The sequence below is a fragment of the Oncorhynchus mykiss genome, chromosome 19 (assembly GCF_013265735.2).
Source record: "Oncorhynchus mykiss isolate Arlee chromosome 19, USDA_OmykA_1.1, whole genome shotgun sequence".
NCBI lineage: Eukaryota > Metazoa > Chordata > Actinopteri > Salmoniformes > Salmonidae > Oncorhynchus > Oncorhynchus mykiss.
Genome location: NC_048583.1, coordinates 22,824,647 through 22,837,400, shown reverse-complemented (window position 1 = coordinate 22,837,400; position 12,754 = coordinate 22,824,647). Strand labels below are relative to the sequence as shown.

General features: G+C 39.7%; 1 protein-coding gene across 1 annotated transcript in view; it reads right to left on the bottom strand.

Annotated features, from left to right (window-relative positions):
* Positions 1–6,849: 6,849 nt before the first annotated feature.
* Positions 6,850–12,754, bottom strand: part of LOC110497489 (guanylate cyclase soluble subunit beta-1) — a 51,107-nt gene continuing 45,202 nt past the window's right edge. The window contains exons 12-13 of the mRNA XM_021573619.2: positions 8,259–8,413; positions 6,850–8,030 (exon numbers count right to left, since the gene is read on the bottom strand). Coding sequence (XP_021429294.1) covers positions 7,898–8,030; positions 8,259–8,413 — 288 coding nt within the window. The 3' untranslated portion in view covers positions 6,850–7,897. The remainder of the gene's footprint in view (positions 8,031–8,258; positions 8,414–12,754) is intronic.

The window sequence follows — 12,754 nt, the reverse complement described above, 5'->3', positions numbered from 1 at the left end:
GTGGGTGATGCCACTGCAGTCATTTTTGCACCAGAAAGTTCACCACTCAGAAACTTCACCACTCATCTAACAATCACACAAATTGAATACTAAAGCAGTTCTTATTTTGGGAGTGGTAATACACATGTGTATTGCATTTTTGTGTTTGTTAGCTGTTGTGTGGTGAACTTTCTGGTGCAAAAATGGCCACTGTGTCATCACCCACCAGATGATATTTGAAAGACAGACATTTTAAAGAGAGACTAATTCACTCAGATGGCTTATGTTGTTTATTTGTGAGAAAACCTTGTATCTCCACAATGGAAACTTTTCAGGAAATGGACAGCACAAGAATGTAGGTGAAAGGTAGGTGAAAGATTGATGAGTTCATTCCTTCCCACTACTCACATCAACTCTATCTGGAGTTGGATGAGAGTCATGGCCACGTACAAACTAAAGCCCTGTTTGTACCTGGTGCCCACGTGTGTGGTTGTCGTCATCCGATCAAGATGATCCAATCACCATAATCTGATCAAAATTTGCCATACCTACACTTGGCATTAAAATGTGTCTTTTATCAGTCCACTGTGACCACATTGTGACCAGATTTTGTGTTTACATGGCCATATTTTGGTTACACTTAAAACATGAATGTGTAAGTATTTCATCCATAAACGAATGAATAACAGTTCATAAACTACATTTAAACACCTTTATAAATGTGTTTTTTCAATCAAGTAAACCTTAAACCAATCACCTCAAATGATTTAATTTGATATTTTTACTATTTCTTCCTAATCATGTATATTTATTCAATAGCAATGTGCTGTATATATATTGTTTATTTATTTTACATGATGTATAGTTTAAATTGTCTCTTTGGTTTGGATTGTATGTAGTTTGCAGTGTCATCCTGCCTGCAGATCAAAGGTCCCTATTAGTCCATGGACTAAATATATGATGACTCTATATAACTAAAATGCTTTCTCAATGGATCTCCTTGTTGTATGTGAAAGGGGTCATAACATTTCATTGAGGTCCATGTCTGTGGGTTATGTTTTGGGGGGGGGGGTTTAAAAAAGATTTTCATTGAGGTCAATGTCTGTGGGTTATATTATACCTAAACTACAGATAACCACAATTTAGCTACCTCCGCTAAGTGGTTATCATACTGAAATATAACCCACAGACATTGACCTCAATGAAAATATTTTTTAAACCCCCCCCCCCCAAAACATAACCCACAGACATGGACCTCAATGAAACTCATCATTAGATGATCAATATGTGAAAAGTGGCTCTCTGGCCCATGTCTTATATGGGACTATAAAGATCAACGTAAACTTTCACCATTAACTTGATGTCATTTTTGCCTTTGGCTCTGCATCGATTACGCTGCCTATATTGTCTATGGACGTCAGATTATTTCCCCACCAGTTCTTTGTGGCAGACCACCTAAACTGAGTGCACCATAAGAAACGCATCTGCTATTCTCCTATAGGACAGTAAAGATGTCATGATAAGGAAAGTTATGTGTTAGGACTGGTTCACATCGGTGGCCTTGGATCTTAACCATTTCCTCTCTATCACCTAACTTAATCATCTGCATCTCTGATAAAGTTTGGTTCTATTAAGACTTTAACCTTAATAATCTTCCCACTACTTCACCTAAAAATTATGACCTTTGTAGCTGTCAGTTAATATTGCACAGGGATAGTGTAGGCCCTAACAGATTACTTGTTGTGACGTCTTTACTGTCCTATAGGAGAATAGCAGATTATCTTTTCTGTTAAAATGCCCTCAGTTTAGGTGGTCTGCCACAAAAAGAGCCAATGGGGAAATAATCTGACGTGTAGGAGAACATTGGCTGTAATGAATGGATTGATGTTTGTGTGGCACTGGGTTGCTGTGTTTCTACTGTCCATTTCTACAAATTTGTGTAGCTTTCTTTAAAATGAAAATATAGGTTAATAGATAGAAAAATTATTCCCTGTCTCGCACCATTTCAAACTTGTATGCTACCTACATACAGTATGTCAGGTTCTTTCCCAATAAAGAATTGTGCCATATTCACCATGGTACACACTGATTTAGTCCAGAAGTCTCGAAATTAATGAATTAATTAACGAGTACTGTACAATATGCAGACATGACACAACTGTCATCCTAAGAGGTCCTTCTGGACACCGTTTGCCATTAGCAAACTTCACATGACCGTTACATACACCTCAAAGAAGCTGTTTTTGGAAGATACCTTTCTATTTTAGCTGTGGTGATGTAATCAATCAAGGGAACATTACTCAACAACGTAGATGTGGGAGGTTAATCATTAACAGCATTATACTCAGTAGTAGTGATAGGCATCAATATGGAAAGGCCATATTGATTATGTGTAAATCATTTTAATAATGATTTCGATATCAAGCATCCAATTGCATTTGAGCACGACACATAAAAAGCTCAGAAGAAAGGCCAAGAGTGCGCCACGTAGTCTAAGCTTGAATAAATAAGTCACACTACCAAGAACAGTGTGCTGGTTTTTATTTTCTTTGAAGTTGTCGAATTATTCCCATGAAAACCTGCAACGAGATAACTCAGAAGTGTGAGTGCTTTTATAAATTGTGAATCACAGCACATTAAAAGGAAATTGAAACATTGAAACATAATAATACTTCATATGAATGTTTGTAAAGCTGATAAATGTGCACATCTGGTTTAAAACATTTTACAATTTTTTATTTAATTTAGTTGCTTATTGAGATATAACAGTTACAGGAGATGGTGAATGGAGAAAATACTAAGACCGATCCGATTGCGCTTTTTCGACAATGCACAATTTGAAAGGTAATTTCCGATTGAGCCAACATATGCAGAACTGACAGTGAATTTTGTCTCTGCAAACGCGGGAACATTGCCTTAAGGGTTAATTGTTGACAAGGAACCATCGGATTAAATCATGGCCTGAGTTACACTATAAAAGTATAATATCTGCCATCCTATTTGGTGTTGCTTATCTAAAGGCTAAGCAATATGACAGACTGAGAGACCCCTCAGGTTATCTTTGGTGCTGATGGATAACACCAGAGACTCAACTTCAGGGTCACAACCTGAGTCACACATCAGGAGGGCAAAAATATGTGACTCAATTCATAAAGGCCTCCCTGTGCATTCGGAAAGTATTCAGACCCCTTGAAAGCCTTATTCTAATGGATTAAGGTACATGTCTTCCTCATCAATCTACACACAATACCCCGTAATAACAAAGCGAAATAAGTATTTATTAAAAAAATTGCACCGATAAAAAAATTTAAAAAATTAAAAAATAATTACATAAGTATTCAGACCCTTTACTATGAGACTCAAAATTGAGCTCAGGTGCATCCTGTTTCCACTGATCATCCTTGAGATGGTTCTACAACTTGATTGGAGTCCACCTGTGGTAAATTCAATTGATTGGACATTGGATTTGGAAAGGGAAACACCTGTCTATATAAGGTCTCACAGTTGGCAGTGCATGTCAGAGCAAAAAACAAGCCATGAGGTCGAAGGAATTGTCCATAGAGTTCCGAGACAGGATTGTGTCGAGATCTGGGGAAGGTCTGGGGAAAGGTACCAAAAAATGTCTTCAGCATTGAAGGTTCCCAAACACACAGTGACCTCCTTCATTCTTAAATGGAAGAAGTTTGGTACCACTAAGACTCTTCCTAGAGCTAGCTGCTCTAGGAAGTGAGAAATCGGTGGAGAAGGGCCTTGGTCAGGGAGGTGACATTCTGACAGAGCTTCAGAGTTCCTCTGTGGAGATGGAAGAACCTTCCAAAAGGACAACCATCTCTGCAGCACTCAACAAATCAGGTCTTTATAGTAGAGTGGCCAGACGGAAGCCACTCCTCAGTAAAAGGCAAAAGGCACCTAAAGGACTCTCAGACCATGAGAAACAAGATTCTCTGGTCTGATGAAACCAAAGACTGAACTCTTTGGCCAGAATGCCAAGTGTCACATCTGGAGGAAACCTGGCACCATCCCTACGGTGAAGCATGGTGGTGGCAGCATCATGCAGTGGGGATGTTTTTCAGCCGCAGGGAATAGGAGACTAGTCAGGATCGAGGGAAAGATGAACGGAGCAAAGTACAGAGAGGGGTGATGATTTACCTTCCAACAGGACAATGACCCTAAGCACACAGCCAAGACAATGCAGGAGTGGCTTCTGGACAGGTCTCTGAATGTCCTTGAGTGGCCCAGCGAGAGCCTGGACTTGAACCCAATCATCTCTGGAGAGACCTGAAAATAGCTGTGCAGTGACGCTCCTCATTCCGACCTGACAGAGCTTGAGAGGGTCTGCAGAGAAGAATGGGATAAACTCCACAAATACAGGTGTGCCAAGATTGTAGAATAAGGTTGTAACGTAACAAAATGTTGAAAAACTATTTTTTATGCACTATCCCATATAACACAGGTACTTACTGTATAAATCATGACCCACTGATAGCTATCTTTGGGACAATTCTGGTAGTTCAGGAATAGAAGAGGCAGAATCAAATGCCTGGGATATGCCTGTCTGATTGCCAAAAACATGGAATACCGGAAAAGGCGAAACCCACCATCTTACAATCAATGGGTTAATAGCATGTTACAAAGTCTCACTTTGGAGAAAATCAAATGCACAATCGGCGAATCCACATCCTCATAATTGTTTTGATCATTTTGGGAATTTGTGTGTATTGTTAGGTATTACTGCACTTGTAACGATGTACGCTGAGAGTCGGGAAGCAAGTTCAGGGATTGAATACATTTAATTAATAAATGAACAAAACAAGAAACACAAACAACGCACCGACATGAAACAGGAACAGTGACGACTGGAGAAGAAACCAAAGTGAGTGACATATAAAGGGCAGGTAATCACAGAGGTGATGGATTCCAGGTGAGTGTCATTATGTGCGTAACGCTGGTGACGTGTGCGCCCGAATGAGCAGCCTGGTGACCTAGAGGCCGGAGAGGAAGCACACGTGACAACACTGTTGGAGCTGGAGACATAAGCATTTCACTACGCCCGCGATAACATCTGCCGAATGTGTGTACGTGACCAATAACATTTTATTGTATTTATTTTATAGGACATGGCAAGCTTCAATTTATGTTGTTGTCTGATTGATTACGAGTTTTCATTTGTATTGACTTGTGTACACTATCGTTCAAAGGTTTGGGGTCACTTAGAAATGTCCTTCTTTTTGAAAGAAAAGCACATTTTCCATCCATTAAAATAACATCAAATTGATCAGAAATACAGTGTAGACATTGTTAATGTTGTAATTGAGTATTTTAGCTGGAAACGGACAATTTTTTATGGAATATCTACATAGGCATACAGAGGCCCATTATCAGCAGCCATCACTCCCTATTCCAATGGCATGTTGTGTTAGCTAATCCAAGTTTATAATTTTAAAAGGCTAATTGATCATTAGAAAACCCTTTTGTAATTATGTTAGCACAGCTGAAAACTGTTTTTCTGTTTAAAGAAAAAATAAAACTGGCCTTCGATTACAGGCTCAAAATGGCCAGAAACAAAGACCTTTCTTCTGAAACTAGTCAGTTTATTCTTGTTCTGAGAAATGAAGGCTATTCCATGCGAGAAATTGCCAAGAAACTGAAGATCTTTTACCACACTGTGTACTACTCCCTTCACAGAGCAGCGCAAACTAGCTCTAACCAGAATGTAAAGAGGAGTGGGAGGCCCCGGTGCACAACTGAGCAAGAGGACAAGTACAGTAGAGTGGCTAGTTTGAGAAACAGACACCTCACAAATCCTCAACTGGCAGCTTCATTAAACAGTACCCGCAAAACACCGGTCTCAACGTCAACAGTGAAGAGGCGACTCCGGGATGCTGGCCTTGTAGGCAGAGTTCCTCGGTCCAGTGTCTGTGTTCTTTTGCCCTTCTTAATCTTTTATTTTTATTAGCCAGTCTGAGATATGGCTTTTTCTTTGCAACTCTGCCTAGAAGGCCATCCCAGAGTCACCTCTTCACTGTTGAAGGTAGTGTAGATATTTGACCCTGCTGGTCATCTATGAACATTTGAACATCTTGGCCATGTTCTGTTATAATCTCCACCCGGCACAGCCAGAAGAGGACTGGCCACCCCTCATAGCCTGGTTCCTCTCTAGGTTTCTTCCTAGGTTCTAGCCTTTCTAGGTAGTTTTTCCTAGCAACCGTGCTTCTAGACCGGCATTGCTTGCTGTTTGGGGTTTTAGGCTGGGTTTCTGTACAACACTTTGTGACATCAGCTGATGTAAGAAGGGTTTTACAAATACATTTGATTGAATGATTGAGATATCTATATGATGTGTACCTCAATACTGGGATAGGAAGAAACTAAAATCATTGAGGACCATTAGGGAAGGTGGGTGGATGGGAGGGAGCGTAGGGCACATGGTGCTAAACATTTCTTTCCTTTGTGTCCTCTGTTATTTCAACAGAACACAAATGAAAGCTATGGAGTCTTGCCAAGACTCTGATCTGTCAGTATCAACAGTTCTACAACTGACCACTTGAGAGCGCATTAACCAAGAATGACTTCCTCTGCTTCTGCAAGGTTGACTATTTCAGTTGCAAACAGTGACTTTGTTCAAAATGCGTGAACTGTTTTCTAATTTCTCTGCTCAGTTGGTATAGTAGTGTATGTACAGTAGAATTACCTCTTTCCTCACTTATTCCTTGACAGTCCACCCCTATTCAAATATTTGATACATTTCTCCCAATTATTGTCCCAACTATCTAGCCTGGTGGAAGCAACCCGATCTCTGCTGGTTCCACCAGGCTACCAACAAACCTCATTTACATGCCAGCGTGGAAATAAGGAATAAAAACGAACCAATAAACCATACCACAGCTCTGGTAGCCTCTTTTTATTCAACAAAAATCAAAAATGAAACAAACAGTGAATTAATTTGTGTAAAAACAATAGTCTTCTCCTGCACAATAGTATCCACGTTGTGACGCACTTGCACATTAACAATATTTTTTGGGTGAGTGTAGTTCAAAATAAATGTTACACTTACAGAACAACATATTGACAGTGTTAGTGAAGCTACTCTGAAAATAGACAGTAGTTTACTAAGCTACCAATTACTTCACACTGGAAGAAGTTAAACTACACCAAATCTACCCTTGAGAAAAATCTAGTACTTAACTTTTATTTTTAACGAGGCAAGTCAGATAAGAACAAATTCTTATTTACAATGATGGCCTACCCCAGCCAAACCCGAACCTGGGCCAATTGTGCGCCGCCTATGGGACTCCCAATCACGGCCAGTTGTGATACAGCCTGGAATCAAACCAAGGTCTGTAATGAAGCCTCTAGCACTGAGATGCAGTGCCTTAGACCGTTGCGCCACTCGGGAGCCCAAGTCACTTTGAAAAAGTAGTTTTCTACATCCAAATCGTGAAAATTACGATACGCAAGTCTGAAATGTCATAGACTACAAATTGCAAGAACAGATCACATTGGGGTCATGTGTTAACAGAGTATGTAATTTAGCCTATTAAACACAAAAACTATGTTTCAAGTGAGAATTAGTCAGGTCTGAGGTCCGAAAAAGAAAGTAAATGTTTGCCTACCTCACCCATATTTTATTTTATTTTTTCAAAAAGAGTAGTGTTTACTTCCAGCTTCCAAACTTGTTAGTTTCTTGAAACTGACAAGTGACCCAGTGAGCAAAACTGTTCAGGTGTACGTCATGGTCCGGTTTTATGCTGATTGTAAAACATTTTTTAACATCTCTTTTTAGCGACCAGAAAAGGACATCTTCTCTTGGTTCTAATTTGGTTATCTGACATCTCTTCAACCCATAAAACCAAAGTAGAACCCCAAAATTACACCTTTATGCATTTTGCCCACTGGGGAAAGGGGAATGCTTTTATGATCAAACTATGCTTTCAGTACTTTTGCGTGACAGAAAGTACACATTCATGGGCTCCTTCTTGCCTTTCATGGTGATGGGTCCTCGGTACTCCAAACAAAACTGGGGGTCAGCATTCTCTGCTGACTGCAAACACCTAAAATCAAAATGTATTTCCCACATTTTCACAGAATTCAACAATATGTTGTTCCCAAAGGCTGCTTCAAAAGAAGGTGTTTTTTTCCCCTTTAGCCCAACCCCCAAGACACACACATACAGGTGTCAGCAACAGTAATATAACATGCCATGCACAATCTTACAAAGGATGGTTCAGCACTTCACAGCAATGTCTCATTCATCTAAATAAAGCAGTTATTTTCCTTACCTGTAAGTATATTCTGAAATGTTGATTTTTCCCTTCTCTCCTGTGGTTTCTGTACGACTGGTGAGGTTGACAGTATTTCCAAACAGGCAGTAGCGGGGCATCCTTTGACCTATGACCCCAGTTACCACCTCTCCTGTGTGGATCCCAATGGTTATCTAGGGAGAGAAGAGGATGCTCAAGAAAACAGGGTTTCCCATATAGAGCCACGGTCGAGTAAGTAACACTATGTGCAGGACAACAATCCTGTCCCCATGAGTAGGGCAGACGGATCACATATCTCAGCTGAATGACTGATCTCAGTGAGACTGAGGTTGAAGAAGATAATTCCTCGTCTCCCAAGGACAAAGACGGAGTGAATGAAACATTGGAGTTGGTACCTGGTAAGCCAGAGTCTGCAACAGTGACCTCTCATTCCGAGAAAAATAAGGAAAAATGCAAAAAAATTAAGCTGGGAAAGTAGCTACTGAGACCAGTGACAATCATGACCCAATAGAAAATCTTGAGGTTAATAAGGGACCCCGAAGACAGCGCAACTCTTTGGGGAATACAATAGAAGGCAGCCAAACATCAATGCTGGCCTTCATTCAAACAATCCGGAATCAACATACACCCAAGCGGCCCAGGGTACCAAGCTCCCCATCAGAGTCTGGAGTTAGGTCACCTGCAGAAAAAAAGGCTGATATGGAGGATGTAGAAAAGTAGAGAAAATTACTGCTAATTAGCCATCCAAACCGAAATCATTGATGAAGGATTGAAATAATGTATATTTGAGCAACCTATATTATCTGGTTCAGAGAAGGACATTCTGTGTATGTGAGCATAACTTCTGTCGCTAACATGGCTTTTTTTTTTAAACATTGTACTATGAAACTTTTTCAAACTGTTAATCGGGCTAAAATGCTCTGGGACCCTCGTTCCAAGCCAAGAGGAATATTGGGAGGTCTTCTGAATATTCGTAGCATTATTTGAGTGAACAGGTAGTGAACAATTTTGCACGCCCAATTTTTCAGTTTCTGATTTGTTAAAAAAGTTTGAAATATCCAATAAATGTCGTTTCACTTCATGATTGTGTCCCACTTGTTGTTGATTCTTCACAAAAAAATACAGTTTTATATCTTTATGTTTAAAGCCTGAAATGTGGCAAAAGGTCGCAAAGTTCAAGGGGGCCGAATACTTTCGCAAGGCACTGTATATGAAAGATACCTTTAAATGCAATCGTATCATATGGAAACATGCCAATGACATTGAATTCACTATTATTGGATTATATCGACCATCAACATCTGATATCTTGTTTTAAGACCATCTAAATGCCATGCTTAAAGAATGTGATCATAAGAAGGAGATTATCTTCATGGGCGATTTCAATATAAACTGGGGAAACAAAACTTGCAGGAAAAAACTCAGATCAGATTATTTCAACCTGACTCAAACTGGCTCAAAGATTTTCAACCAAGGTCACAGTTTTCACTCCCATAGATAATAATAAACCAAAATTCAGAATTCCTGAAATGTCAGCGTCAGCAGTGGACAGTATTACTAGCTTCTTCAGTAGCTCTAGAACAAAATATGTATTTGGTCTAGACAATGTATTCCTGAAGAGACAAAAAATGTTTTATCTGATTGCCCCTAATGTACATCTAGTTAATCTGTCCATCAAATATGGGTTCGTCCCCAATGCTTGGAAGTCTGCTGCAGTGACACCTGTTTTAAAATCTGGTGACCCAACACTGGTGGAAAATTACAGACCTATAAGCATTCTTCCAGTGCTATCAAAAGTAGCTGAAAGATGGGTGGCTGGTCATCTGACTGATCACCTCATTCAGGGCAACTCCATACATCAAATGCAATTTGGATTCAGAACTAACCATTCTACTGAAACAGCCAATTGCTATTTTATGGAGTGCATTAAATCTAAACTGGACATAGGTGGTGAAGTCAGCGCAGTCTTTTTGGATCTTAAAAAGGCCTTTGATACTGTGAATCATGAGGTCCTCCTATCCAAACTATCCTCCCTTAATGTGTCCACCTGAAGTCATTAGTTGGATGTATTCCCATCTGACAAACAAAGTCAAATGGTTCGTTTGGGGGATACTTAGTCGGACTCTCTTTACTATAACATTGGGGTCCCACAAGGGTCAATATTAGGCCCCCTTCTGTTTACCATCTATCTCCCACTTGCTTGCCCACAAGTTAACATGCAGATGTATGCAGACAATACAGTTCTGTATGTATACTCAAAAAATAAACAATTGGTTGTTAACAAGTTAACTGAAGCTATGGTACATGTTTCTAAATGGATGACTAATTCTTGCCTCCATTTAAATATCGACAAGACTGTTTGTATGTACTTCTCTAAGAAATCCATTGATTCTTCCCAATGAGCTGTTCTTGTTAATGGGGATGATTCGTTCTGCAGCTAAAAACAACGCTACGGTGCAGGTCTTTCAGTGCAGTTATTTTTTGTCACGCTTCAGCCTCTGAAAATATTTGTTTTTTCACAACATAAATGTTTTCAATATATTAATTCAAGAAAAGTCACGCCTTGGGAGTTTTATTGACTACTTAGTTGTTAGCTATCTGTCTAGTTTTGCATGGGAACGCAATTCAAGGGCAGAATAACGGTTAGGTTTGGATTATCCAACTTTAGGTTTATAAGACCTTTCCTTCTTCTGGAGGCCACCAAACTATATATGCATGCTATGATCTTCTCACATCTGAGATATTGCCTCACATGCTGGTCACAAGCAGGAGCTACTAGTCTGAAACCAATTGAATCACTCCACAAACAAACACTTAAGATTTTTGATAAGAAACCAAACAGTTACCACCATTGTCATATAATTTACAAACATAATTTATTTAGTCTGGATAGCTTTAGACGCAAGCCTGGTCTTTAAGATCCTGTATGGTCTTGCCCCTCCACCCCTATGTCGGCATATCATGCTCAAGGAAAGCACCTCCAAGATAACAAGGGCAGTATCTAGAGGGGGTTGCGTTGTCCCTTTTCAACACAGTAAAATCGGCCAATCGGCCTTCTCTGTTAGAGCTACAGCATACTGGACTGCAATGCCCATGGACTTGAGAAGCTGCACTGATTATTGTACTTTTAAATTTTAATTGAAAACATGGCTAAAATCTATCCAAACCTGTACACAAGTTATCTGATGTTCCTCATATGTAAGACTACAGTTGATGATAGTGTAGTGACTTAGCTCTTATTACTTATTTATATAATAAGAAAGACTCTGAATGCAAGAAATTGAACTGGAGCTTCACATTTCCTAAAAACGAGTTAGTACCAGAATAACATAGAACAACACTGCACATGACCAAGGGTGCTCCATTCTTAAAGGTGACATTAGTAATTAACAGAACATAACATTCCTTCTCTTATACAATCAGAGTTACTTTTACCAAACCACATAATTTCCCAGAACTCGTTGTAGTTATTTTGCATCTTTTGATTTGAAGAGTTAGTTTTTGTTTGTTTGTTTATAAGTCCAGATGGTGCCTTCGTTCTGGGTAGCACCTATGATTGTCTGGAGGCTCCTGAACATCCTCAGTGTGTGCTTGATCCATTATAGCTTATTTTCAAACATTTTAGAAAAGGCTGTTGCGCAGCAACTCACTGCCTTCCTGAAGACAAACAACGTATACAAAATGCTTCAGTCTGGTTTTAGAGCCCATCATAGCACTGAGACGGCACTTCTGAAGGTGGTAAATTACATTTTAATGGCATCGGACCGAGGCTCTGCATCTGTCCTCGTGCTCCTAGACCTTAGTGCTGCTTTTGATACCATCGATCACCACATTCTTTTGGAGAGATTGGAAACCCAAATTGGTCTACACGGGCAAGTTCTGGCCTGGTTTAGATCTTATCTGTCGGAAAGATATCAGTTTGTCTCTGTGAATGGTTTGTCCTCTGACAAATCAACTGTACATTTCGGTGTTCCTCAAGGTTCCGTTTTAGGACCACTATTGTTTTCACTATATATTTTACCTCTTGGGGATGTTATTCGAAAACATAATGTTAACTTTCACTGCTATGCGGATGACACACAGCTGTACATTTCAATGAAACATGGTGAAGCCCCAAAATTGCCCTTGCTAGAAGCCTGTGTTTCAGACATAAGGAAGTGGATGGCTGCAAACTTTCTACTTTTAAACTCGGACAAAACAGAGATGCTTGTTCTAGGTCCCAAGAAACAAAGAGATCTTCTGTTGAATCTGACAATTACTCTTAATGGGTGTACAGTCCTATCAAATAAAACTGTGAAGGACCTCGGCGTTACTCTGGACCCTGATCTCTCTTTTGACGAACATATCAAGACTGTTTCAAGGACAGCTTTTTTCCATCTACGTAACATTGCAAAAATCTGAAACTTTAGAATTAACCCATGCTTTTGTTACTTCTAGGTTAGACTACTGCAATGCTCTACTTTCCGGCTACCCGGATAAAGCACTAAATAAACTTCAGTTAGTGATAAATACGG